Source organism: Podarcis pityusensis (assembly GCF_964106645.2).
Source record: "Podarcis pityusensis genome assembly, chromosome: 7".
NCBI lineage: Eukaryota > Metazoa > Chordata > Lepidosauria > Squamata > Lacertidae > Podarcis > Podarcis pityusensis.
In genome coordinates, this window is record NC_138031.1 from 52,246,806 (window position 1) to 52,272,003 (window position 25,198).

Below are 25,198 nucleotides of genomic sequence, written 5' to 3' on the forward strand. Positions count from 1 at the left end.
TGGGTGACCTTGGGCCAGTCACACTTCTTTGAAGTCTCTCAGCCCCACTCACCTCACAGAGTGTTTGTTGTGGGGGAGGAAGGGAAAGGAGAATGTTAGCCGCTTTGAGACTCCTGAAGGGGAGTGAAAGGCGGGATATCAAATCCAAACTCTTCTTCTTCTTCTTCTTCTTCTTCTTCTTCTTCTTCTTCTTCTTCTTGACAGCTCTACTGCTCTGACCTTCTGGAGAAGGACAAGTACACACAGAAAGGTTGTCATCTATTATCCTCCATTCCAGGAAAATAGCCAGATGTCCCTCTCTGTTTCATCGCCGCTCCATTCAATAGCTGATAGTTCTAGAAATTCATTTTTATATATATAAAAATGAGATGGATCCAGGTTTCTTATTCACCTAAAAGTTAACAGTCATGGCAAAGGTCTCCCTGACTGAAATATTTTAAGGTCTTCTTTTTTGAGATGAGGGGAGAAACATTAAAGGGTGTGTATTTTCATGTGTTCTAAGAGCAGACAGTACAATGTCTTCCAAGCAAGGCAAGCTAAAGAATTAGAACAGTTAATGTCATTCTTCATAGCAGGAGGTCAATAGGATTGTTATTATTATCAAGAAAAGAGTTATTTTAGGTAATTTACTGCTGTAGCTAACACAAAAGCATGCTGATAGGCATGAAAGGAAGTAGGCTCATTATCAGCCAAGAGTGGACAGGCTGGTAAGTGTTAGGTAATAAGGGTGAGGAAAGATACTGCTATATCAAATCACAGCTCAAAGTTCAGAGCCACATTATTGAATATGGTTGATGCAAGATGTGGCCTTTCATGCCAAGAGTGCAATATGATGGGAAAGTTTCCTCCTTTCTCAGATTCTCAACAGTAAGAAATTAAACACTAAAACTGACCAGACTCTTTCAAACACTGTGATGACGCTCCAATAAAATGTCAGGCACTTATTTAATTTATAGCACAGCGCTAAGAACTTCACTAGAAGCAAGCCCCATTGAACATAGTTACTTGCTTCCAAGTAAACTGTATTGTTAGTTAAACTACTTTTGCTAGTCTACCACTTTATACTGTTGTTAGATTATTCTTTTTCTAGTCACACCTACCACCAAAATCATGTCCTTGCAACATGTTACTGTACCCATGGTGACAAGCTACAAATAATTTCTCAGCACCTTCTCATAGATTAACTAATATACTTGTAGGTTATACCTGAGGTCTTCCAATAACTAGATTACTAAAATATCACACACACACACACACACACACACAGCATTTCCCTATCTCCTTCTCCTTCTGTACTTTCATATTTATCCCTACCATTTTTAATTAAGATAAGTGTTTTAAACAAAAACATTAACATTATCTCACAAGAAGCTGAAGTACCTTGTATCCATTCTCCTAGCCAAGGATCTCTTCAGGAATTATTGTGGTACAGTCGTACCTCAGAAGTCGAACGCTTTGCAAGTCAAACATTTAGGCTCCTGAATGTCACAAACCCGGAAGTGATTGTTCTGGTTTGCAAATGTTCTTTGGAACCCAAATGTCCGTTGAGGCTTCCAATTGGCTGCAGGAGCTTTTTGCAGCCAATTGGAAGCTGCACCTTGTTTCCCAAACATTTTAGAAGTCCAACGGACTTCCGGAATGGATTCCGTTCGACTTCCAAGGTACCACTGTATACTGGTCTGTGACATCCCTCTTGCGTTCTCAACACCTTTACCTTATGAGAAAATAATCTGCAAAGAATTTAATCTATTTTGCAGTCCCATTTTTTCCTTGCCTTTTGAAGCTGGACAAGCTTTGGAAAGAAGAGAGAGAGATACAGAAATGTCCTCTCTAACCTGCTCCCCTGCTTTTATAATAAAGAGGATGAAGAAGATCCATCAGCCTTGGTGCCTGCCTGTCAAAGCAAGCCCTACCATTGGACATTTCTTCTTATCTGTTTTACCTTTATAGCAAAACTGAGTGATTTCACAATAACAAATGGGAAATAAGGGTGGGGTGAGGGTGGGAAGAGAAGCAACTTGTAATTAAGGCACTCCGCCCCCCCACTCCCAGTGACTCTCATTAAAGAACAATTTGGAAGCTAGTCACAGGGCAATTCAAAGGTTATTCACTAGTATTATCACATTATCCTCAACTAGAAGCAATAAAAAGGAGACAAACTGGAGGAACATTTTAATTAAAGGCTCATTAGACCTGAGAGGTCTCTATATATCTTGGCCAGTCCATACTGGATATTTTGCACTGACACTGCATTGTATTACACACACACACACATGCACACAGAGAGAGCGAGAGAGCGCAAAACAGGTTTGAAATTTTTTGAAAAGCAATATAGAGACATCTAGAAAATAATGGGCTAGCAATAATATTGTATGGATCCTAGGTAAAAAGTGAGTGGCAAGTTCCAGACTAACGTTATAGTATGCAAAAGCTACCTACACAGTTCGCCTAGAAGATCTAGCTGCGCCTTTCATTTACCCAGGCAGTTGCATTATGTGATGCATGAGAGCAGCAAATAACCAGACTGTACACTGCTGATGGATTAAATTATTATTATTATTATTATTATTATTATTATTAAAATAATTTTTATTAACCGGCCAATCAAATCACATTAATTCCAAATCACATTAATTCCAAATTACACAGCCAAATTTTAAAATTTTTGTTGGGGGTACCCATACTTCCAGCTCCAAACGGGATCCAAACATCTCTCTTGCTGCTGGTTCAATATACACAGTTCTATCCAAATAGTATTCACAGTTCTATTCCATCTTCTCTTTGTTGTTTTCCTCATCTTCTTGTTTTCTTTATGATCTCTGATAGTCTCCACAAGCAGGTTGAAAACAAACATTGTTATATCTTGTGTGGATTTTACACTCATCCAAGAGCCATATCAAAATAGACAGACATCATTTCAGCACCTCCGTACAAAACGTTTCCCACTGTCTGTCCTGGTTTCCACAGGCCTGCCGCTCTCATAAATTTTCTCAGGGGGCCCTGCCAGGCCGATCTCACATTCCGATATAGTAACAGCCATAGTCCTCCTCCCCCTCAGTCCTCCTGTGGGCAGGCCTGCCATAACAGTCTCTTTTTATGACTGCATCACAGAGAACTTTCTTGATGTTCCCACACGCCATATCTTTGATTAGTAATTAATTTCCACACAGTTCTTACTCATCCTGCTTGTGATCAGTAATCGCGACGATTCTTTCTTGGGGGAAGGGTTATTGGGTACTCACATAAGACAAAAAAAGAAAAGTCCCCCCCCCCCTTTTCAGTCTCGCTCCGACATACCAATCCTTTGATGATTCTTCTTCTTGATTTATTGTTGAATCCAGCCCGTCGCTCCACATCCCAGAGATCCCTTTAGTTAGCAGTCGTTACTCCTGATCTTCACTCGAAGTATGTGCATTTGCTTCTTTTCTAATTGTTTATTTCGAGCTAATGCAGCCAGCGCGCGATCAGAGACAGCGTCCGGGAGAGCCGGACCCACACAAGGGTTTTGTGCCTAGTGCCCTCACCCCCTTCTTTCGAATCCGGGGGTGATTTATGGCCACAGCAGGCAAGGCAGTGTTCCCCATTCCCTTGGGCAACAAGGGAGGCTGCATACTCCCATATCAGCCTCTTAATTACCTCGTGTGAGCCGGAGAGATGTTATTGTCGGCCATCTTCCAATGTGCCCCTAGTGGCCCCCCGCTGATGGAATAAATTAGGCCAGATCGTTATTGACAACAACAATCATGGTAAGGGTTGGCATGGCATTGGGACCAGGACCAGCTCATCATTCCACAACCACATATTGATAGAATGGGACTGTTGGGTTTGGGCCACCCCAAACCTGTTCCATGGGAGTCAGCCAGTGTTGAACCTTGTTGTGGTGCAAGCCAAACAAGCAAAGGTCTCATTGGGCAATCAGGGTGCAGATTCCAACCAGGCAGATACCCCAACCCAAGCTTGTGAAGTGCCATGGTCAACCTTCCCCCTTAGCTCTCCCCACATGCTATGTTGGTCCTGCCCAATGCCATTTCTGCCCTCATACAAACAATGTACTTCTGCTTAACAAAAGTAGGCCATAGTTTCACTGAGGGGAAGGTGAGAAAACCCAGAACCAAGTGCCAATCATGCTGAGAGACAACATTACTTTCTGGCTTGTCAACCAGCACCCCAAAAGTGATCAGCGAAGGCTCTAACCTGAGGGTGGGTGGGAAGCACTCAAGGCAAAATGCCTCTGAGCTCCTTGCCTAGTATTTTGCTGCAGTCTATGGGCCACAGCGCTTCATCTTCTCAAAATATCTATAGCATAACAAAATCCCACCTCTTTCTCATTTCTATCAGCCTGAAATAAACCATAATCTACTTTTGCATCCACCCACTGTATTTACTTATTTTGTCTTAAACGTGCATCTTACTTTTTTGCTGGCATCAATTTGCTGCTCTTAATGACATGTATGTGACAGGGATTGGTTTCTGTCAAGTTCTGCAGCTATGTCTCCCAAGCAACTTTTCCAGAACTCATTTTGAACAACAGATAATGTGTGACTGTGAATATGCTAGAGTGAATATGCCAGTTGAGCATCTGCTCAGCATTGTATAAACACCTTTTTTTTCTGAAATTCCTGATTTGCTATGAAATAAATTGTCTGTTTTTATGTTCAACATCATCCACAAATTTTTGGTTCGCTTCCAACTTTTCCATGTCATCCCCTAAGAAAGCCTGCCTTTTCATTACTGGTAATTCAAAGAGACTTGTAGAAGGTGATGGTGGTAGGAGCAAGGACAAAACTCCTAGCACAGATTTGTGGGTGATGTTGATCTGGTGTAGTTTTAAGTCAGGCTAACACTCCTTAGTCCATTAAAATTCCAGCACACTGAACAACACTGTATTTTCTCTACTGGAGAAAAATACTTTGCATGTTGGAAAGCATATATTTGATTCTTGATGAAATACAGAACAGCATGAGAAATGAAAGATTATTGCAAATATCTTTCCCCATCATCATTATTTTTCTCATAATAGGAGAAAAATGAATTTACCAAGAAAAATACATCTTTTAAAAAATTCCTAAGGCAATAATATGGATAATTGCAAATATTATTACTTTAGCTTGAATTATACAGACAAGGTATTTCAACAATTTACAGTACAACCGTCTACACAGAAGCAAATCCCAATAATTTCAGTGGGGCTTACTCCTACATAAATAGACATAGGATTTCAAGTTTGGGCTACAAGCCTAACCCCACTTAGTACTTGGGAGTAAACCCCACTGAATTAAACAGAGCTTACTTCTGAGTAGATCTCTTTAGTACTACATTGTTGCGATTGCCTTCCAGTTCTAGGTGAGAAGACAAAAATGCAATCATCCAGAGAGAGAAACGGCATAGAAAAATTGACAGAGTTGTGCATTTGATAAAGGAAAATAAATACACAAAGTTACACATAAATAAGCAATGACAAAGAAGAGATTGATTATTTGGGGCTTTAATAATAAATGTCTGCAGCACAAGCTGAAAAAGAAAGTATAATAAACAGAAAGAACATTCAAGATTAATAAGAATTATGATGAGCTGTGATGATTGCAGGATTTTGAAAATAATGGTTTTCCACTAGTCTTTTCAGCCATCATTATATGGACATAAACCCTGTAATTTCTTCTTCTACTTTTCATTAGACTGGTAGTAAGCAAGAGTTTTGGCTGTGTTTGGCAGTAGGTTATGAAATGGGGAAAACACCCAACTCAGAATGATTATAGATCAGGATAAAAACTTGAATGATTATACTTCCTAGTTTTGAGGTCACTTGGCTGGGACACACAAATAAAATAGCCACTTTATCAGTGTTTGAAAACAGTTATTACTTTGCCATTCTCAGAAGCCACTGTTATGAAATGCACTTTCCTTTCCAGGGTACAAATTGCCATGAAGCATTGACTAAGAAGGGGATGTTTTGAGGTTTGTATAGCTTTTTTCACTGCAGCTGAACATGACCTTAAGTTTGAGTCTGTGCAGTTTAAATATGAGTCTGAGCAGTTTACATAAAATAAAATTAGGAAAAAATAAAGTATTATTATTATTATTATTATTAATTACTACTACTACTACTATTAATAGCTTCCCATGAGGCATACCAAAGTGATTTAGGATCCAAGATACAAAATGCAACAATGACAACAAAACTTTTAAAAACAGATAAAACCATAGATAAAACTGAGCAGTCTTATTCAGTGTGAGGGGCAGAGGTTTGTTTCTTTATGGTTTTGATATTTTTCTTTTGAAACTTTTGAGAACTCTGTTGCTGACTTCATGGGATCTGGAACTTGATCCTTATTGTATGCCCAAAACTGTATTAGGGAAAGAGCTTGTTACTACGAAAGGGGCCATAGCCTGTGGTAGAACATCTGCTTTTTTTCTTTTTTCTTTGCATGCAACAAGGACCCTGGTTCTTTCACCAGTATTTCCAGGTAGGTTTGCTTAAAACCACTGTTTGAAACCCTGGAGAGCCACTGCTAGATGGATCAATGGCCTGATTCAGTAGGCAGTTTCCTATGTTCCTGTATCTTTTGGGGAATGCAAATCTAATACAGTGGTACCTCGAGTTACAAATGCCTCAGGTTACAAACGCTTCAGCTTACAAACTCCGCAAACCTGGAAGAGTTACCTCGAGTTGAGAACTTTGCCCCAGGATGAGAATGGAAATCGTGTGCCGGCGGCGCAGCAGCAGGAAGTGGCCCCATTAGCGAAAGCACGCCTCTAGTGAAGAACAGTTTCAGGTTAAGAATGGACCACCGGAACGAATTAAGTTTGTAACTAGAGGTACCACTGTACCACCATACATTTGAACAATGCCACTTGACACAGCCTGAATCAAACAATAAAATAAAGACACAAATCTGACATTATTGGGTCAGTTCTCCTACAATGTCTTATCACCACTTCTGACCCAAGTGACTTGAAGATTAAGCTAAGTTTGAAATTAACCTATATGGTTTTTCTATCGGAGTCCTTTAAACAAAATAAGCTTGTTTCATTCTTCTTGAGCAGACTGGTTTTTATGGTGGCATACTTGGTTCTCCCCTTCCTCATTTAATCCTCACAACAACCTTATGAGGAAGGCTAGGCCGAGAGGCAGCAACTGGCCCAAGGTCATCCAATGAGCTTAATGGCTGACTAGGGATTCTGGTCTCCCAGTCCTACACACTAACCACTATGCCACACTGTCTCTCCGACTTTGCCCAAGGCTTTCAGAGGGATCTGGAGTGTTAAGAGATATATGTATCTCATACTAGGTAGGGGAAATAACAGGTAGCTGAATATTTTGTCCCGGAGTGTTAATATTATCAACACACACACACACACACACACACACACACTCTTCTACTTCCACTCGCTATTTCTTTCCTTCTGAGTCTCACTTCATTCACTTTTTATGTTTTTTATGTCGCAATAAAAATACTATTAATGAACTTTATGCAGGTTTATGGACTTGAGAGCTAAGCAGGATGGCAGAAAATACATTATGGCATGTATGCCACCTTCCTTGATCTACTTACCTTGCTGTTACCATCTTTGTACTACCTTGTTCCCTGCATGACTCTGCATATCTTTGCTGGAATGTCAAATAGGGTCCCAGTATTTTAAGAAATTAGTGAAGTTATAACAGAATGAGAGATTATAGATAGTTCTAGTTAGAAAGAATCCATAGCTAATCTACATTAGCTTTCAACATCATGCTTCCTCTCAAAACAGCTACACTACAGCTAGCTCTACAGATAAGCATCTCTCTCTCTCTCTCTCTCACACACACACACACACACACACAGAGAGAGAGAGAGAGAGAGAGCGCACAGTACAAAAAGTATTCCTAATTTGCCTGCCCTTCACTCTAAGGCTTTGGGACAGGTTACAATCACAGAAATAAGGTGGGTTCTAAAAATATACAGCTCAAGTGTCAAAAGCCAGGGTAAGCAGGTGAATCTTCACCATTCACCAAAAGCTGAAACTCCCTTCCAGAGGCTTCTAGGGCTTGAAGTGTAGGGCAAGACAGGTGAAGAAAGCCATCCCCCGATGGCCAGTTTAAAGTCTCTCACCCCATCATATTTAGGCAGAAGTACATAAAAAAGAAAAGCAATGCCTTTTTAGATCCACTTTGGATATGTTTTGTTGGTTTTTACAGAAGGCTACAACTATGAAACATGCTCGGAAGAGCAAGCAGGTTTGCATGCTCCCCCCCTTGGGAAATGTTAACAGTGGCCACTGGCCAGTACACAAATAAGATTTGTGTCTTATAAATAGTCTTGTACATGCTAATTACCCTGCTGAAAATGTTCAGTCAAATAAACTGTTGCAGTGGGGGAAATTAGAGGAGAAATGTAGCTGTACGCAACAGATCTAGGTTATTTCAAAGACATACAAGCTGCCATTGTGGGAAATTAAGAATGAATGGGGCCCAACAATGAAACAATGTTCAAGGTTACCCATGTATGCTTACAATTAATTAACAGAAATGAGTGCATTAGTGCTACTTAAAAATATTGACGCTGTGGCATGATGTAATGGCATGGGGGAAGCAAGAGTCAGCTACCGCTGCAAGTCAAGTAAGTCTGAAATATTTGCATTCGATCTCATCTAGTCTCACTGACTCACAGGTTGCTAATACAGTTTAACTTTGAGATTGCTTTCCCACATTGCTTCTCTATATAATACAACTACTAATAATTTATTTTTCTATGCCACCCATCTGACTGTCCCAACCACTCTGAGCAGCAATGCGAGAATTCTAAAGCCATATGGGAGGAGCCCACAACTATGGCTCCTTCCTAATGTCAGATAGTGGGACAATACTGGTATGGGAAGGAGCCAGCAATGATTTGGGAGGTATTGACAGAAAGTGTGCCTACAAATGCATGTATTAATTAAAATGAACATACAAATGCATTGTATTGGGGAAAATTGCTCTGCAAAGAAGTCTGTATTAGGCAAAGTTGCATACAAAACTTCTGTTGTCTCTGCTCTGGTAACCTCCATGCTAGATTACTGCAATATGTTATATGTGGGGCTGCCTTTGAAGATGGTGTAGAAACTGAAACTGGTGCAGAATTCAGTGGCCAAATGGCTGACCAGAGTAGGACAGTCTGAAAAATAAAACCGATTCTGGCACAACTGCACTGGCTACCAATTAGTTTCTGGGCTCAACTCAAAGTTCTGGTTTTCAGCTAAAAAGCCTTATGCAGTTCAGGACCCCAGTAGCTCAAGAACCAACTTTCCCCATGTGAACCAACTCAAAGCCTGCTTTCATCATCTGAGGCCCTTCTCTCTGTGTGTCCCCACCCAATAAGGTGTGGAAGGAGGCAACACAAGGGCCTTTTCAGTGGTATATTTTCCTGAACCTTGCACATGTAAAACTGTGTAAAAAACAGCCTGTCTAATTAGTCTACTTTATTTTGGCTGCCTCTTACATAACATATATAAAGATGAGAGTTGTTCTCATATTCAGCATGATTCAGTCTCATGATTTCCCCCTCCCCAATTTTCTGAGCTTTTCACTTTTAAATAAGAATTACAGTGGTACCTCTAGTTACAAACTTAATTCATTCCGGAGGTCCATTCTTAACCTGAAACTGTTCTTAACTAGAGGTGTGCTTTTGCCTAATGGGATCTCTTGCTGCTGCTGTGCCTCCGGCATACGATTTCCGTTCTCATCCTGGGGCAAAGTTCTCAACTCGAGGTAGTTCTTCCAGGTTAGCGGATTTTGTAACCTGAAGCATTTGTAACTCGAGGTACCACTGTACATCAGTTCAGTCAGAGTTTTGGAGTCATAAAACATTAGAACTTTTGTTTCAATAGCCTTGTAGCACATTCTTAAACTGGGGGGGGGGCGGTACAGGGTTCAGATAGATGAATCAGAAGATAAATCAGAAAAAGACTATTTGCTTAGTTAGTAAAGCATTCTTAGTAGGGCTCAGGTGATAAATTAATAAAAATATAAGAAGAAATTATTTTGATCCTAGTCCTCAGTGAGAAATGTATTCTTAATAGATGATACAAGTGTTTATTAAAACTAATGGATGATAGACACAGTGGACAATTTAGTTTTCCATTTAGTATACTGCAGTAGTAATATGTGGATTATTTTACCCAAACCACATACTGTATTTCTGACTATCAATAATAATAAGGCAGAATACAACATCCCCTGTGCCCCCCCCCCTGCACCAGAGGATCCCACAGATCACTCCCCAGAGCAGATGTTGAGGGATGACATGAGGCTTCAGGGGTGGGGGGAAGAAGAATCTGAAGTCCCATTGCATTAGCACACAGTTTTGGATACAACCCATAATCATTAAAACTGTGTGTGTTTCCTATTTAGAGTTTTAAGGGAACCAGGGGGAAATGATCACTCTGAAAACTCCTGTTTACTTTAGTGGTCCTCATAACATTCATATTGGCTCTAAACTATCTCCTTCATAAGATGTCTGATGTATTTTTGCACTATGAAATCATGGGAACTGAATTCTATTATGTGTAGGCCATTTAAGGTGCATCTAAGCAGTCACCATAACTAATGGATAAAGTCTGCTGAAAGCCAGTTCTCAAGATTTTCATTCTGCACACTTTTTAACCTTGAAAATGTGTGGCTTTCTGTTTCTGGGTCCTCAGAACAAATTCTTCTTTGTACTTTATAGGTGGACATATGTGATGGATGATTTCCTTAGCTAGTCTGTGGCCCTGAAAACAGTGCAGCTAAGAAATATTCATGGTAACAGGTCTTAGTGCTATGGGCCCACCTGTGCTAAAGTTGCTTGACTTGGATCTAGTTCTGTTTATAGTATATTGGCTGCAGAACTGCCTAGTTGTAGTGTTTTTGCTGTATGGCTTTGTTTATCTGATCCCTTTGGGAAAAATCTAAAACATTAAAGCCTTGGGTTCTAATAAAATATACATATATGCCTTATATTCTATATAAGAGCAGATTTTATTCTGTTTAAGCAACTAACCACCATACAATTTCAATGAAAATGTACACTCACCTTTAGCGTCACTGTGACATTAATCCAGAATCATACAGGCTGAAAGATACAGAACTACAGTGAAGTAAAATGCAAGTGAGCAGCCTGGTTCACATTTGTAGCACTTTTATCTGGGGGAGAAGGTGAATCCCTGCTAGACATTTTACAACAGCATCCTTATGTAGATTCATTCAAATCCAAGCACTTTTTCAAAGCTACTGTTATGAATTTTCCTATCTTTAATGCGCTGTACCTACACAAATCAGATAGTAAATCTTCTAATTTATCCTGGCTTTCTTCTGAATTTCAGAAATAGCAGTTACACATTTCTAGTTTCCCACTCCAGTAAAAGATGCGAAAGAACCTATATTCTACATAGTCTATATACAAGGCACACATATTGCGGAGCCATTGTGGTCATTTGCTTACATCATATTTTGATTCCCAAACACCACATTTGCCTTGATCCCTTGGTCTATTGGGGAGGGTTATGAATGCAAGGCTATCAATGAATGCAAGGGTGACCTATCCTTGCAACTTTTGATGTAATGCCTTGAACTGTATGTCTTAAAAAACTTCTCCCATAGGTTGTGTGACACCAAATAGGAAGTAAATGCAGAAACATCCATTAATTTTCAATCTAGTCACTCAGTGGTCTTGGTTAACTCATGTTTGTTTCAAATACCCAAATAATTTAGGAATTATTTAGAAAGGAACACTGATAGCATGACATTTTTGACAGTACCCTCACAGCTACAGGTTTCCCTCCTCAGGTAAATACCCACATACTGACTTTTAAAAGAATGTTGACATTGATTTCTAAAAGAGCCATGAACTTTATTTTTTAAAGATCTATGTTTGTTTGATGTGCTCGTTCTTGAATTTTATTTGTTGCTGCTCATATAGGGTTATTTGGAAAGTTTGTTTTATGTGGTTTTATGTTTGTTTGTTTGTTTTTAAAAAAAATCCTTCTGAACCACCTTGGGAGAGCTGTGCTCTGAAAGGGAGGTTAGGAATAAATAAACCACAAATAAATAATACCTACACCATAGTTCGCCAGGGACAGCTACCAGGAAAAGTGGGATTTTTCTTGGGTCATTTGGCTCAGAAATCAGCATATGTAGTACTAGCAGCAGCATAATGGTGACTGTGATAGAACTAGTCAGGTGAATAAAATTTAGACCTTAGGCATTTCCCTTCATTATTTTTTTATACAGAAAAGCTTCAAATTCTTTGGATTTCTGAGAAACCTGAACGCATTATGTGAGAGAAAATCCAGAAATCGCAATCTATTCAGCTGAAGCGCTCCTCTAACAGACATAAGTTTATTAAAGCCCTTTATGAAATACTCTATCTGACTACCACTGTGAAGTTAATCACAATATGAAGCTGTGACTGGATATCAGGATTTCCTCCAATAAGCTCTGTGATCTGCACAGAAGGCTCCACTGTAGCGCTTCTGTGCTTTACATGTTCAGGCTTGGACCCACAAAAACCACTTTAAGCTGAAAAGAAAGGCAAGAAACACAGTAATCAGAATTTAACCTAATGCAGGAGCATGAAAGGATCTATATAATCATGTGCTTAGTGAAAGCTGCTTGTGCGGTAATTCTCACTAAGCACTCGTTCCTAACGTCCTTAGTAAAGGCACTGCTTAAAAAGATGGCAAAACTATTCTTGTCAGCAACTAAAATTACTGCAAGGACAGCAATTCTTAAAATACTTTTTGGGGTTTTAAAAAAAAAACACATTTCAAAGCTCAGTGCAGTTGCTTTACACTAATCTAGCAGTTTGGAGAAAACTGCTGGAATGACGATAGAGGTATTCCACATTTAATGACATGGCTTATTAACTTCTTTCATCTTTTTCCAGAAACTGTATCTTGTGTTGTGTGGACCATAGGGTAAAAATGCATCCTGCTAGATTTAGGCTGCAATTCTGTAGCCACTTTCAGGCTACTGTGGGATTTGTTACTGAGTAGACATGTGCAGGGTTGCATTGTTTGTGACTCATTGCAAGCAGAGAGGGCACACATTTCCCGCTTCAGAGAGGCAGTAGCCATAATCTCTGTGTATGGGAAATGCAGACATTTAGCAGTCTGGCCCCTATAAAACAGAAATACACTCCTGCAGATTTTAGGGGTGGGCTGAATGAGGTGAAAAGGAACAACATACTGGATCCTTTTGTTTGTGCTCACTTTTGTTAATAAATATTGGTAAAATAGAAAAGAGAATCTACATAATATGAGGCCTAGACAGTGCTCCCCACCCCCTAGAAAAATAGGTCCTGGTACTCACCATGAAGATGTTACAGCAAGTGCCACACTTTTTAACAACCAAAAAGAGGCATGCATACCATTGAGTAACCCCTGATATAAAAAGCACTGGGCCTGGATGATATTATATGGACCAAATATCCATATTTACCAGGGATTGTCTGGTTTTTCTGGGGCTATGCTGAACATTTCTCCTTTTCCTACTCAGCCATTCCCTTTTCACTTAACAAGAAAATAAAATGTATTTGAAAATTATCAAAAGGCAGATATCATAGGTGTTTTGTCACACTTATTTTTATTTTCAAGGTGTCTGTTGGATGTTTTCAAGTGGCCTTCCTTTACTTCAACAAATCACCTCTCCAGTGGTCTGCATTCTGTAGCCCTCCCAGGGGTCTTTGTTTCAACCGAAGCCCAGAGAAAGACATCATGAAGTAACTTCCTTCAGGAATTGCTGATAGGCAGGGACACTGCAGACTGCTAAAGGAAATGTTTACTGGCAAGAAAACACTGACACCCACACATCCCACCCCAGGCCACCCTATAGTGATAAAGCAAAACCCAACACTGCAAGAAATTATCAAGTGCCCTGAGAATGAGAAAAATGGAAGCATGTTTCACAGGGCAAGAACACTTATGAGAAATTGGAGGATGGATGTTGGTATTGAACTAGAATTTTCTAGTAACTGTCCTGGGAGAATGACTGTCCTTTTGCTTTTGATGCCAGAGATATTCAAGTTTCACTCTCCACTCTCTAGAGCTTGAAGGGGAGGGAGGAATGAATCCTAACTCCCATGCAAATAGATGCAAATTTCAAAACACTAGTGCACTATTTTCCTACCACCTCCCCCTAACTTTCAAACATCCTTATGCATTGCTTCTTTCCACATATACTTTTATTAGTTTAGGATATTAATAAAATACTAATGAAAGGATGGAGCAGCTCTAAAGCCTTACTATGACCTAAAGAGAGCATGGGAACTCCAACTCCCTTCTGTCCCAGACATAATGGTCAAAAGTCCAGAATGACGGAAATCATAGTTCAACATTTGCGCTTCGAGGACCTCAGGTAACCCCCCAGAAATAAATTCACACAGACTCAAATTTTAGTTTAAAATTAATGGGCAAATTTAGGCCACAACTTTATTGATTACACAATGTGAGCAGTATTGGCTTAGGCATTGACAAACTAAAACTGACCCCTTCCAGGAGGTCTGGATGGGTAGACCAAACGAGGGAGCTAAATCGATGCAAATCAGCTGTAGCTCACCCCAGGTTTCCTGTGGTCCTGGCATGCCCCTAGCCCCTCAAGCGGACTTCAGACGAGATCCAGAACCCCCAGATTCCTTTAACGGAATACCCTTTTTTAAGGAGAAGCAGGTGATGGCCACACCTCCCCTCCCCCAACCACACTAAGTCAATGCCTAACCGCCAAACCTTACAAAGTTGTGACGATTGCTGGGAGGTAGGCGAGAACCCAAATGGCCAGTGCCAATCTGCCAAGTGGACAAAATTCCTACCAGGCCCCTGCCGCAAAACAGGTGACCAACTGAAGTCCCATGCAAGGCCAGAGCACAGAAACCAAAGACGGCGGGTGGGCAGGTGTTTGGCAGTGTGAAGCAACTGGCTCTGACATGTCACGCTGCCGTTTATAAACTCTCACCCTCCCCAACTTGCAAAACAACCTGATTGGGTGCTGGAAATGGGGTGATCGAGAGACCACCCCAGGAATGCCTGGGCTAAGCCCTGCTTCCGGATGCCATGGGGGGCCCCAAGGTCCTGAGTGCAATTAGGACCCTCTTTGAAGAGGATCCCATATCCAGGACTGCAACTTCCTTCCTCCAGGCAAGAGGTGGATCTAGCTAGAGCATGGAAGCTTTATCAGCTTGGGTTAGGAGCTGCATTTTTAAAGAGTGGGAAGATTTTTTGGGTGGGGGGCGGGTTGCAGTTTCTTTTTCCCAAAGGGAAAAATAATATGAAAAGGATTCCCTGAAGGTATCCTTTTCTGCAGGTTGGTAAATTGACAATAGTGTCTTCAGCAACAAGGAAAAGCTCTGTATCACCCTTCATGTGTTAATAATTAGAGAGACAACAGCGACTCCCTGTGCAAATTGAAGCTTTTTATCTGCAAATATTATGAGATGCAAAAAGGAAATGAAATGTATCTACAGAACACACACATCCTTTTAGGGGGTGTTTTTAAATGTGTTTGTTTCTTGTCCTGCTTTGACCATTTGCTTTGTGGAGGCGCAATATTCATTCTTTGTCAGTGTTTAATGTTGCAGAAGCCATTTCACTTTGCTTTCCAAAGGCAGAGGTTTCCTATCAAAAGAATGTACCTTAAATGATGTTAATGCATAATGATGAACTTTTTTTCTAGCACACATTCCTTTTTATTGACATAGTTCTCTGCTACTTTCCCTTCACATATAAAATGCATTAGAAAGGCTGTATTGCCAATCCAAATAATTAAAAAAACTCAGCCAGCAATGTAAATGAATTTCACAAAACCACTATGCAAAGACACTTGAATAAAGTGTCAGGTAGCCTACGTAATATGAAATTCAAATACAGCCTTTCCTCAGGTTGGGATTCCTTTGTCAGGAGAGAGCCGCCGGACTCTTATGGTGTTATATATCCTTTTTTTAAAAAAAAAACCCACAAATATATAAGTAGAGTTTAGGTAGAGGAAAAATTAAAACAAAGATAAAGCACTATTTCTTTTTTCTTTGCCTGTTGAATATAGTGTTTTCCAGTTTCCTTCTCACATTTATTATGTATATATGGCAACTTGTATTTCTCCAAGGGAATCCTTCCCTCACCCCAATTCTGTCAATATTTCCAGCCTTATTTCCAGATTATCTTTTTTATTTCATTTTGTAGCTTATCTCGGCTCTCCCTAGTGTTGCAATATATCCCATTTTTATCATTGGCAAATGCCATTAAAATGCTGTTTATCTCCTCTTCCTGATCATTAATGTAGGTGTTATAAACAACGTGGATCCTGTTTTTTGCCCCAGGGAACATTTCCTTCCATTTGATGTGTTGAAGTTTATCATATTCCTTTATTTATGATCCTTCAGTTACTTTCCAATTCTCTTGACAAACTAGGTAGGTATAATTGTCAAGAATATGGAGTATCTGGCTGCTGACTTATTTACCTTGAGGCTTTGACTGTTTACTTTCTTCTTCTTCTTCTTCTTCTTCTTCTTCTTTTTCTTCTTCTTCTTCTTTTTCTGTGCTAGGCTTTCTTTAGGTGTCATATAAACTGCTAGTTATCTAGTACAATTTGTATACTTTCAAATACCATCAAAATTATAGGCTCCTCTTTTCTTTAGTGTAGTATTACTCTGGCTGATTCTGTGATGTCTTGAAGCACCTGTTCCTTCAAATATATGAAGCATGACTCAGTTGGTGTCAGGCAAACAATCTAGGAAAAATGAGGGACATCTGCTGCCACCTTATTGAGGATCCACTCTGTATTTATCAAGAGTTGCTTCGTCATATTTATCAAACACCAAGTGCTTACATCTTGTTGGCATGTAGTGAATCACGGGACAACAGAAGTGTGCATGTCTGGAGCGGGTAGGAGAACAGCAACCGTCAGATGATGGTAATTGTTGTGCTACACACCCTCCAACATTTCTCCAATAAAAATAGGGACATCCAACCATACCCTTCAACATTTCTCAGATGAAAATAGGGGTGTCCTTAGGAAAAGCAGGACATTCCAGAATCAAATAGGAAACCGGGACAGCTTCTGTAAATCCAGGATTGTCCCTGGAAAATAGGGACACTTTGGGGGTCTGGTGCTATACCATGTCAACTAGTGTAAATGAAATTTAGCGTGCCATGATGGTATAACAGTCAAATAGCCACAGCTGTATAAGGCAATGCGTGCCGCTGTTTAAAAGGAACGTTAGCAATTGGGACAGTTTGTATCCATTAAAATAACACAATAAACCCTGTCTGAATGCAGTCTTCATGGCTACATTGAGCTGGACTGCCTTTAAATAACATAACCATTCAATATTAATGGCAAACAACTGGTTTGTTAATTGTGCATCCAGCATGTGCAGTTCATGAACACAGAAGTACTAGAGCTTGTGTTAGAAAAAGAGTGTTTAATAGGACATCTGAAATAGGAATGTTTGTGGAACTGGATTCTTTGTGAATTCTGGTATCAAGGGAGCTGATTCGAGCCACCTGGATTAATGTATAGAATTGAATTAGTTATCCACTGGCTTTCGCCCTTCCCAAACATTGCATTTCAATCACAGTTTTTGACACACACACACACACACACACACACACACACAGAGTATATACACATTTTTAAATTAGGTTTTAGATAAAACACATTTAGAAATCTATTTCTTTGAGAAAGCATATCATTGGAATACATGTTTTCATATGGACATTTTCATATGGACTTAAAAATAATAATAATTACAATTGGCACAGAAAAAGGACTGAAAATGTATTGAAAGCAGATTTATTCATCCATTCCCTAGTCTGAAAGGGGTTAGCTATGCACACAGAGCTGTAATTGTACAGAGGCTACATGTGATCAGGAATTCTGACCGTGCTGGATTTTTTATCAACTGGAGGGCCTCAATATTTAGATTGTATGCATACATGTTGACTGTATGCACTCAGTCTCAGCTATTTCACTGAATATGTGGACATCAAGTGGGATGACAGATGGAACTCTTATTGTTATAAGAAATAAGAACAAAGCCTCCTTTACTTAAGAGAGAGGAATGTGGGTGATTATCATCTGTGCTCACAGGTATCCTTGCGTGTCTCTGCCAATAAGCGCGTTGAAGAACTATATTTAGTTTTCATAGCCACGTTCACTCCCAGTTATGTATCTCCAAGACAAAGTTTCATTCTTCACTTTTAAGGAGATCTGTAAAACTTCAGGAACTCCTTGGTGCTACACCACATAAAAGTAATTTAACGAAGTGTAGTGAGGAAACTCTCAATCTGTAGTGTCCATTGCTTTTACTTTGACACCTCCACATAAAAGAGGATGCATGCCCTGAAAACTCAAAGTACCATGTTATATGGAGTTTTGTGTGCTGTTATTCTATATCCTCCAGCTAAAGGGAGAACAGCATAGCCTGTGCTTTCAAATATCAAATCCACTGAATTTCATATTTCATCAGATCCCTAAAGGCAGAAGGTGTACACATGCTGTTATGTCCTACATTCTGGCTTCCAAGACAGCCCAGAAAATGTCCTCAAGCCATATATATATATATATATATATATATATATATATATGGGATGTGGGTGGCACTCTGGGCTAAAGCACAGAGCCTAGGGATTGTGGATCAGAAGATCGGTGGTTTGAATCCCCGTGACAGGGTGAGCTCCTGTTGCTCGGTCCCTGCTCCTGCCAACCTAGCAGCTCGAAAGCACGAAGTGGGAAGGTAAATGGCATTTCCATGCGCTGCTCTGGTTTGCCAGAAGCGGCTTTGTCATGCTGGCCACATAACCTGGAAGCTGTACGCCAGCTCCCTCGGCCAATAAAGCGAGATGAGCGCTGCAACCCCAGAATTGTTCGCGACAGGACGTAATGGTCAGGGGTCCCTTTAACTTTACACATGCACACACATACAGTGGTACTTTGGGTTACAGATGCTTCAGGTTACAAACTCTGCCTAACCAGTAGTAGTACCTCAGGTTAAGAACTTTACTTCAGGATGAGAACAGAAATCATGCGGTGGCAGCGGGAGGTCCTGTTAGCTAAAGTGGTGCCTCATGTTAAGAACAGTTTCAGGTTAAGAACGGACCTCCAGAACGAATTAAGTTCTTAACCTAAGGTACCGCTGTATATAAAATTTCATTTCATTATTATAACAACCAAATGAGGTAGATTAGGCTGAGAGAGTAAGAAATCCCTGAAACCTTTTAAGCAACTAAGCAACTTTCATTGTGGGGCAAAGATTGAGTCTGTGGCTACCCAGTACTTAAACTTACCTTTTAGTATCTCCAGGCTGGGTGAATTGACCTAAAGTTGCTGGTGAACTGTCCTGTCTGGGGACTGCAGTAGATATTATGGACAGCAGAGGTGGCTAACTGAGGCTCTCCAGATTTTGTTGTACTCCAACTCCCATCAGCCCTAACCAGCATGACCGATGGTCAGTTATCATGGAAGCTGTAGTCAAACATCATCTATGCCACGTCCAACCTCCAAGAGACTGTGATCTACTCCCACTATAAATAAACTGGCAGTGATCTACCCATTGGATTGACCAGAGTTGCTAAGCTTTTTTTTTTGGGGGGGGGGGGGAGACTTCTTCATAGTTGTTGAGCTTTTGGGGGGGGAGGCTTCATCAAAATTGATGAGCTATTTTTAGGGAGAATGAGCCAAAGTTGTTGAGCTTTTTTCTTCTTCATCAGAGCAGTTGGACATACCTGAGGGTCAGAGGATATTCACCCCTGACATAGGTGACATATGACTAGATGTACTGTACCTATAGGGACATTGGAGGCACTGTGGGTTAAACCACAGAGCCTAGGACCTCCCGATTAGAAGGTTGGCGGTTCGAATCCCCACGACGGGGTGAGCTCCCGTTGCTTGGTCCCTGCTCCTGCCAACCTAGCAGTTCGAAAGCACATCAAAGTGCAAGTAGATAAATAGGTACCGCTCTGGCAGGAAGGTAAACAGTGTTTCCGTGCGCTGCTCTGGTTTGCCAGAAGCGGCATAGTCATGCTGGCCACATGACCCGGAAGCTGTACGCCGGCTCCCTCGGCCAATAAAGCGAGATGAGCGCCGCAACCCCAGGGTCGGTCACGACTGGACCTAATGGTCAGGGGTCCCTTTACCTTTACCTCTTACTGTACCTATGCAGTTCTATTATTCAAATAGGAACTATTGAGAAAAGGATTTAGGTCAGGACTGCAGTATGGGGAAGGAGAGTTGAATACTTTCCTTATCCATATGACTTCCTCACACCGTTGTTAGTCAAAAAGAGGGATGCATAATAGCTCATTTCTCTTGCTCCCTTCATATGCTTTACAGGAGAAAAAATTATGTGGGTGGAAAGATCTCTCTCTCTCTCTCTCTCTCTCTCTCTCTCTCTCTCTACCTTCACATGAATATTCATTCTCCTCTACCCCCTGCAAAAGAGAAAACAAAACAAAACCCTACACAGCCTTCAGGAAAGTTCTAGAAAATTACTTGGTAAGATCCAGTCACAGAACAACTAATTTTGGCCCTAAGAAACTCAAGCTATAGAACAAATTGGCGGAAAGGGGCTGTGGAGGATTTGCAGAGGAAGCCTGGGTACAAAACTGTCAGAGACACTTTAAGTGAAGGTTATTTTGTTTTAAATAAAGATTGAATTAAATTACCAATATTGTCTCTTACCAATTCTACTACACTATAGTTAAGATGGCAGGCAAATTGTCCCTTTATCAGCAGCTTTCCACTTAGCCTATACTCTTCAGGTTTCTGTTTCTGTCTAACAAGCAAGTATAATAGTACAAACACTGATATTTGCAATTCCGTTTGCTTTTTGCTTCTCCATTTTTGCCTCAATGGTAATTCATTTGAGATTTCCTGTCTGGTGTTTCTTTTGCTTTTGTTCTTAAAAACAAAGTAGCTGATGGACTTGTTTTCCTTATCACAATGCCAGCTTTCGGGTATTGAAATGTTTCAATTGATTACACGATGCGGAGGCCATAAAATAAACACCTAATAGAAACATGGTAAATAAATAAGAGGCAGGGCTCTCTTTGCACCGGATGCCATTTGAATGCATTTGATGGCTTTTAGATCACTACATTTTGTGCTGATCAGCCAGATGGATAAAGTGACAGAGAATAATAGTTCTGAGCCAATTTTATACTGGCTGTAGATTGTGCAAACAAAAATACAGCAGGGGAATTTAATTTGGAAGACTGACTCTATTCCTGAAAGATGAAATGGAATGGGATCATTTTCTGAAGAGCTGGATTAACATTAAAGTGTTTTACTATCTTATTATCTAATGTTATACATAAAGTTTTATGTCCACCAGCTTAGCATTTTAAAGATCTTTAATACTGTGACAATAAAATTGAGTGCTGCAGCTAATTTTATATTCCATAATAAAAAAAATAAATCTGTGCTGGGAAATCAGTCATTTTTTAAGCTCTTAATAAAAAGGGAAAATGCCCAGATGTGAATAGTATTTGGTTTTTTGCAACATGCTTGATTACCATAGTTAAGTTGAATATTGATTCACACTTGAACCTGCTATATTTTTTACTTTTTCAGGTTCTGCCAGTGAGAAAATTAATTAGGAGTTTCACAAGAAGTCACACTTAATTATGAATAGATACCGGCTGTTACAGAGATCTATGTTTTAACGCAGATAAATTAGATTTATTTCAATTTGCTATTTCAAAATAAATACTTTTGCTGAGAGTAAAGTATATGTACAGCCACAACAAAGACAAATCACAAATTATGTGCACCTATTAATTTGTCTGAGGAAATGTAGGTGAAAGTATCAGAGAGAGAAAAATGTGAAAAATAAAATGTCTGTCACAACCAAGTTTCAGATTTCTCTAGATAATTCTAGAATTGGCAGTGAAACACACTGGTTTTTTTTCTTTCTCTCCAAGAGTTCAGGTGTTTCTGTATTCACTATAAACTGTACAAAATTCCATACTGTATGAAATACATATACATTTTTGATTGTGATTATTAAATTGTAGCCAGCAGAACTTTGTAAATACCTGAAAAGCTTAAACTGCACAGAATACTAAAAGAAAATCAAGTTTTTCTGTACTTGTAATGTTGAATGTCTTTTTCTGAAGAGGAAAAAATAGCACATACTGATAATCTGAGATGATCATTTTAAGCAAGGATGTCTTTTCAAATGCAATATCCCTGTGCACAGAAAATAATGTCTCAACAACAGGTGCACCAACTCACAATTTGCTTATATCAGAATCTTCCATTTTTTAAGGGAAGGTGGGTAGCCTTTATTCTAGCATCGTTTCTGCAAGATGCTGCCAGTACACAAATATATTTCTAACAACCATATGCCAAAAATACAATTTAAATAATAAGACTTGTGCTGTATTTCAAAACGGCTTGGCTTTGCCATCTGTGTTGATATTTCCAACTTTCTTTGATACAATAAGAGAGTTGCAGTCTTTTGTAACTATTGCCACAGTCATGTCTGCTGGACTTTCCCATTAGCAGTGCCTATGGCTTTGCCCTCTTTGCAGAGCCCCAGGGGCTTCTTACATACTTGAAGCGAGATCCCAGTTCAGGAACATAGTCATAACTTTCATCCTGTTCAGAAGAACTTGATCCCAGGGAGCTAAGCGATCCAGCCACTGACCCAGTACCTTCAAAAGCATATATCTGAAGGGAATCATAAGGGGGAACATCGGGATCAGAGTTGGCTTCTTCTAACTTCATTGTAATGAATTCCCGGAAAACAGCACTTTCGGGGCCAACCTGCAGAGATTGCCTGTAAAGGCTCTGAATCTGTGCTGTGATATTTCTTCGAGGTTTGTGTTCTCTGAGGACAGTTTGGTTCCTCAGGGCTGAAATATCAAAAGCCTCCGTGTCCTGCTCCCCACCTCCTTCATCGTCATACTTCACAATGTTTTCTCTGAATGCTTCTCCTCCTTTCTTGTGAAATAGAGATTGCTTTGTCTGCTGCTTCAAGGCCACAATTGCTAGAATAAAAACTGCCAAGCAAACAAATAAAAGCGTGGTGCTGGTGAAATACTTGAGAAATTCACACACACACACACACACACAATTTTTACTAATCTTGATGCTACTGCAGTGTGACCAGTTTTATAGACTCTGGTTTCATGGGTGAGATAGGAAGAGTGTGGATCATGAGCATGGTAGTATTATGAGCACATATATGTGTATAGAACTGGGGTAGATAAATGGGGTCTATGAGTTATTGTAAATGGGGTTTTGTGTCTGGTGCTTTTTTAGTTTTTTAAAAAATTGAGGTGTTGGTACTCATATCTTGATAAAAGTGCTATAAGCACCAGCACAAAATTGTTGTCATCGTAGCAAAGGAAAGTGATGATGGCACCCTGTACCAGTGAGTACTATCACAGATACAAAAGCACAGGTTGCGTCCAGTATATAATCACCATGAAGGTGTTGAAAATTAGGGTAAGGGAAACTCAGGGCTGGGAGTCAAGTGTAGTCCTCCAGGCACGTCTATCTGGACCTTGGAACTCTCCCCAGGCTATGCGTTATCTCATCAGCCCACACCGCTCACTGGTTCTACTTTGTACACCAGCTGTCTGGCTATAATGCATTCTTTAACTCTAATCATCTCTCTTCCTTGTCTGGACAAGGATAGTGAGGATGTATTTCTGTGCATGTGTGTAGAAACTAGCCTATTATACAATGATAAAAGTTACATTCATTCCTCTGGGCTATTTTTGCCTCTGGCCTTGTCCACCACTGGCATCTTGCTCTAAGGAGATTGCCCAGAAGTGAATACAGTGGTACCTCGGTTTTTTAACGTAATCTGTTCCGGAAGTTTCTGAAATGTTCGAAAACCGAAAACTCAATAGCCAACAGCTAGGCCTCAGGATCTTGCACTCAGTGGAAGCTGCGTGGCACATTCAACTTCTGAGGTGTGTTCAAAAACTGAAGCATTTACTTCTGGGTATACGGCATTCAAAAACTGAAATGTTCATCAACATAGACATTCAAAACCTGAGGTACCACTGTATGGTCCTCTGTCTAAAAAAAGGGTGCCATTGACTCATATATGAGTTCTGTCAGGTTTTAATTTGGATAATACAGACCATGATCTGGGCAACAAATCCATGGAACCAAGAAGACATAATATGAAATGAAGAAAGGATTGTTTTTCTTACCTAATATTATTAGTAGGCAAGCTACAACAGCAACTAAAGCTTGTACACTGATGCCCATTGAGAAGAGCATTGCTCCATATCTGCATGACTGGAGACTAGGTTCGTGGTCACAATCGCACACAGTGACGGTCAAAGTGTTTGTGCCGGTGAGGGGTGGACTTCCGTTGTCAGCAATTAGAATTGGTAAGGTAAAAATAAACTGTTCTCGACGATGAAATCCCCCTCGTGTGGTGATAATTCTAGCTGTATTATCTTTAAAAAATAATAACAAAAAATATGATTTTGTTTCATGACAATGCTTATGGGTTTCCAAGTCCAACAATTCACGTTCAGTTAGAATATCTTATTTATGAGAAACACTGTGCCATATTTTGTGCAGATAAAGAGGTGTGGGGGAAGAAAGTTGGAAATCATGATGCTAAGGAGACAACTTAGTCCCACTCAGATCAGTGGAGCTTGCCTCCTCATAAGTGTGTTTAGGATTATGCTGCACATTGGCTAAAATCTGTATAGTTCAGATGCACCGCTATCATCATCATCCCTACATAATCTCAGCAACCCTTGCAGTACTAACTCAATAAGGTAGACTCGTATTATGTGCACCTGGGTGGTGTGAGGCTGAGAGGCAGTGGTTAGTCTAAGGCCACATATTTTGTGGGCCAGGCAGCATCTGAACCAAGCAATTTCTTATTCAGAATACAGTGAACTTTCCAAAAGTTAGCTGTATTGATTTATTCACCTAGCCAGAACATTCAAATAATTAGCAAAGTCAATATGAGCAATGTATACTTTAGTTGAATTTGAAATAGCTCTTCTTCTAAGTCTCAGAAGGCTGCCTTTAAGTGGTCTCCTTTCCTGCAATTTCATCAGCTGTTGAACTTAGGTTTTCCCCTCAGATTAGTTTCGATTGGTGTCCCCCCTTTACGATTCTTTCTCAGCCTAAGGGATCAATACAAATGCTGCATAACATCGCAGCACAGAAAAGTCATTCATATGATGTCATCTGTCTATCGATGAAAACAGTGTAATGGGGGAACAAGAAACA

At 40.1% G+C, this 25,198-nt stretch overlaps 1 protein-coding gene across 6 annotated transcripts in view; it reads right to left on the reverse strand.

The window, feature by feature from the left end:
- Positions 1-15,453: 15,453 nt before the first annotated feature.
- Positions 15,454-25,198, reverse strand: part of LOC308481612 (cadherin-19-like) — a 76,313-nt gene continuing 66,568 nt past the window's right edge. For 5 of the 6 annotated variants that reach the window (XM_081014193.1, XM_081014190.1, XM_081014192.1 and 2 more), the window contains 2 exons: positions 24,154-24,405; positions 21,316-22,986 (listed from right to left, as the gene is read on the reverse strand). In XM_081014193.1, coding sequence (XP_080870319.1) covers positions 22,493-22,986; positions 24,154-24,405 — 746 coding nt within the window. In that variant the 3' untranslated portion in view covers positions 21,316-22,492. Of the gene's footprint in view, positions 15,604-21,315; positions 22,987-24,153; positions 24,406-25,198 lie in introns of those variants that run through there. The other variant, XM_081014195.1, reaches the window with a different exon arrangement.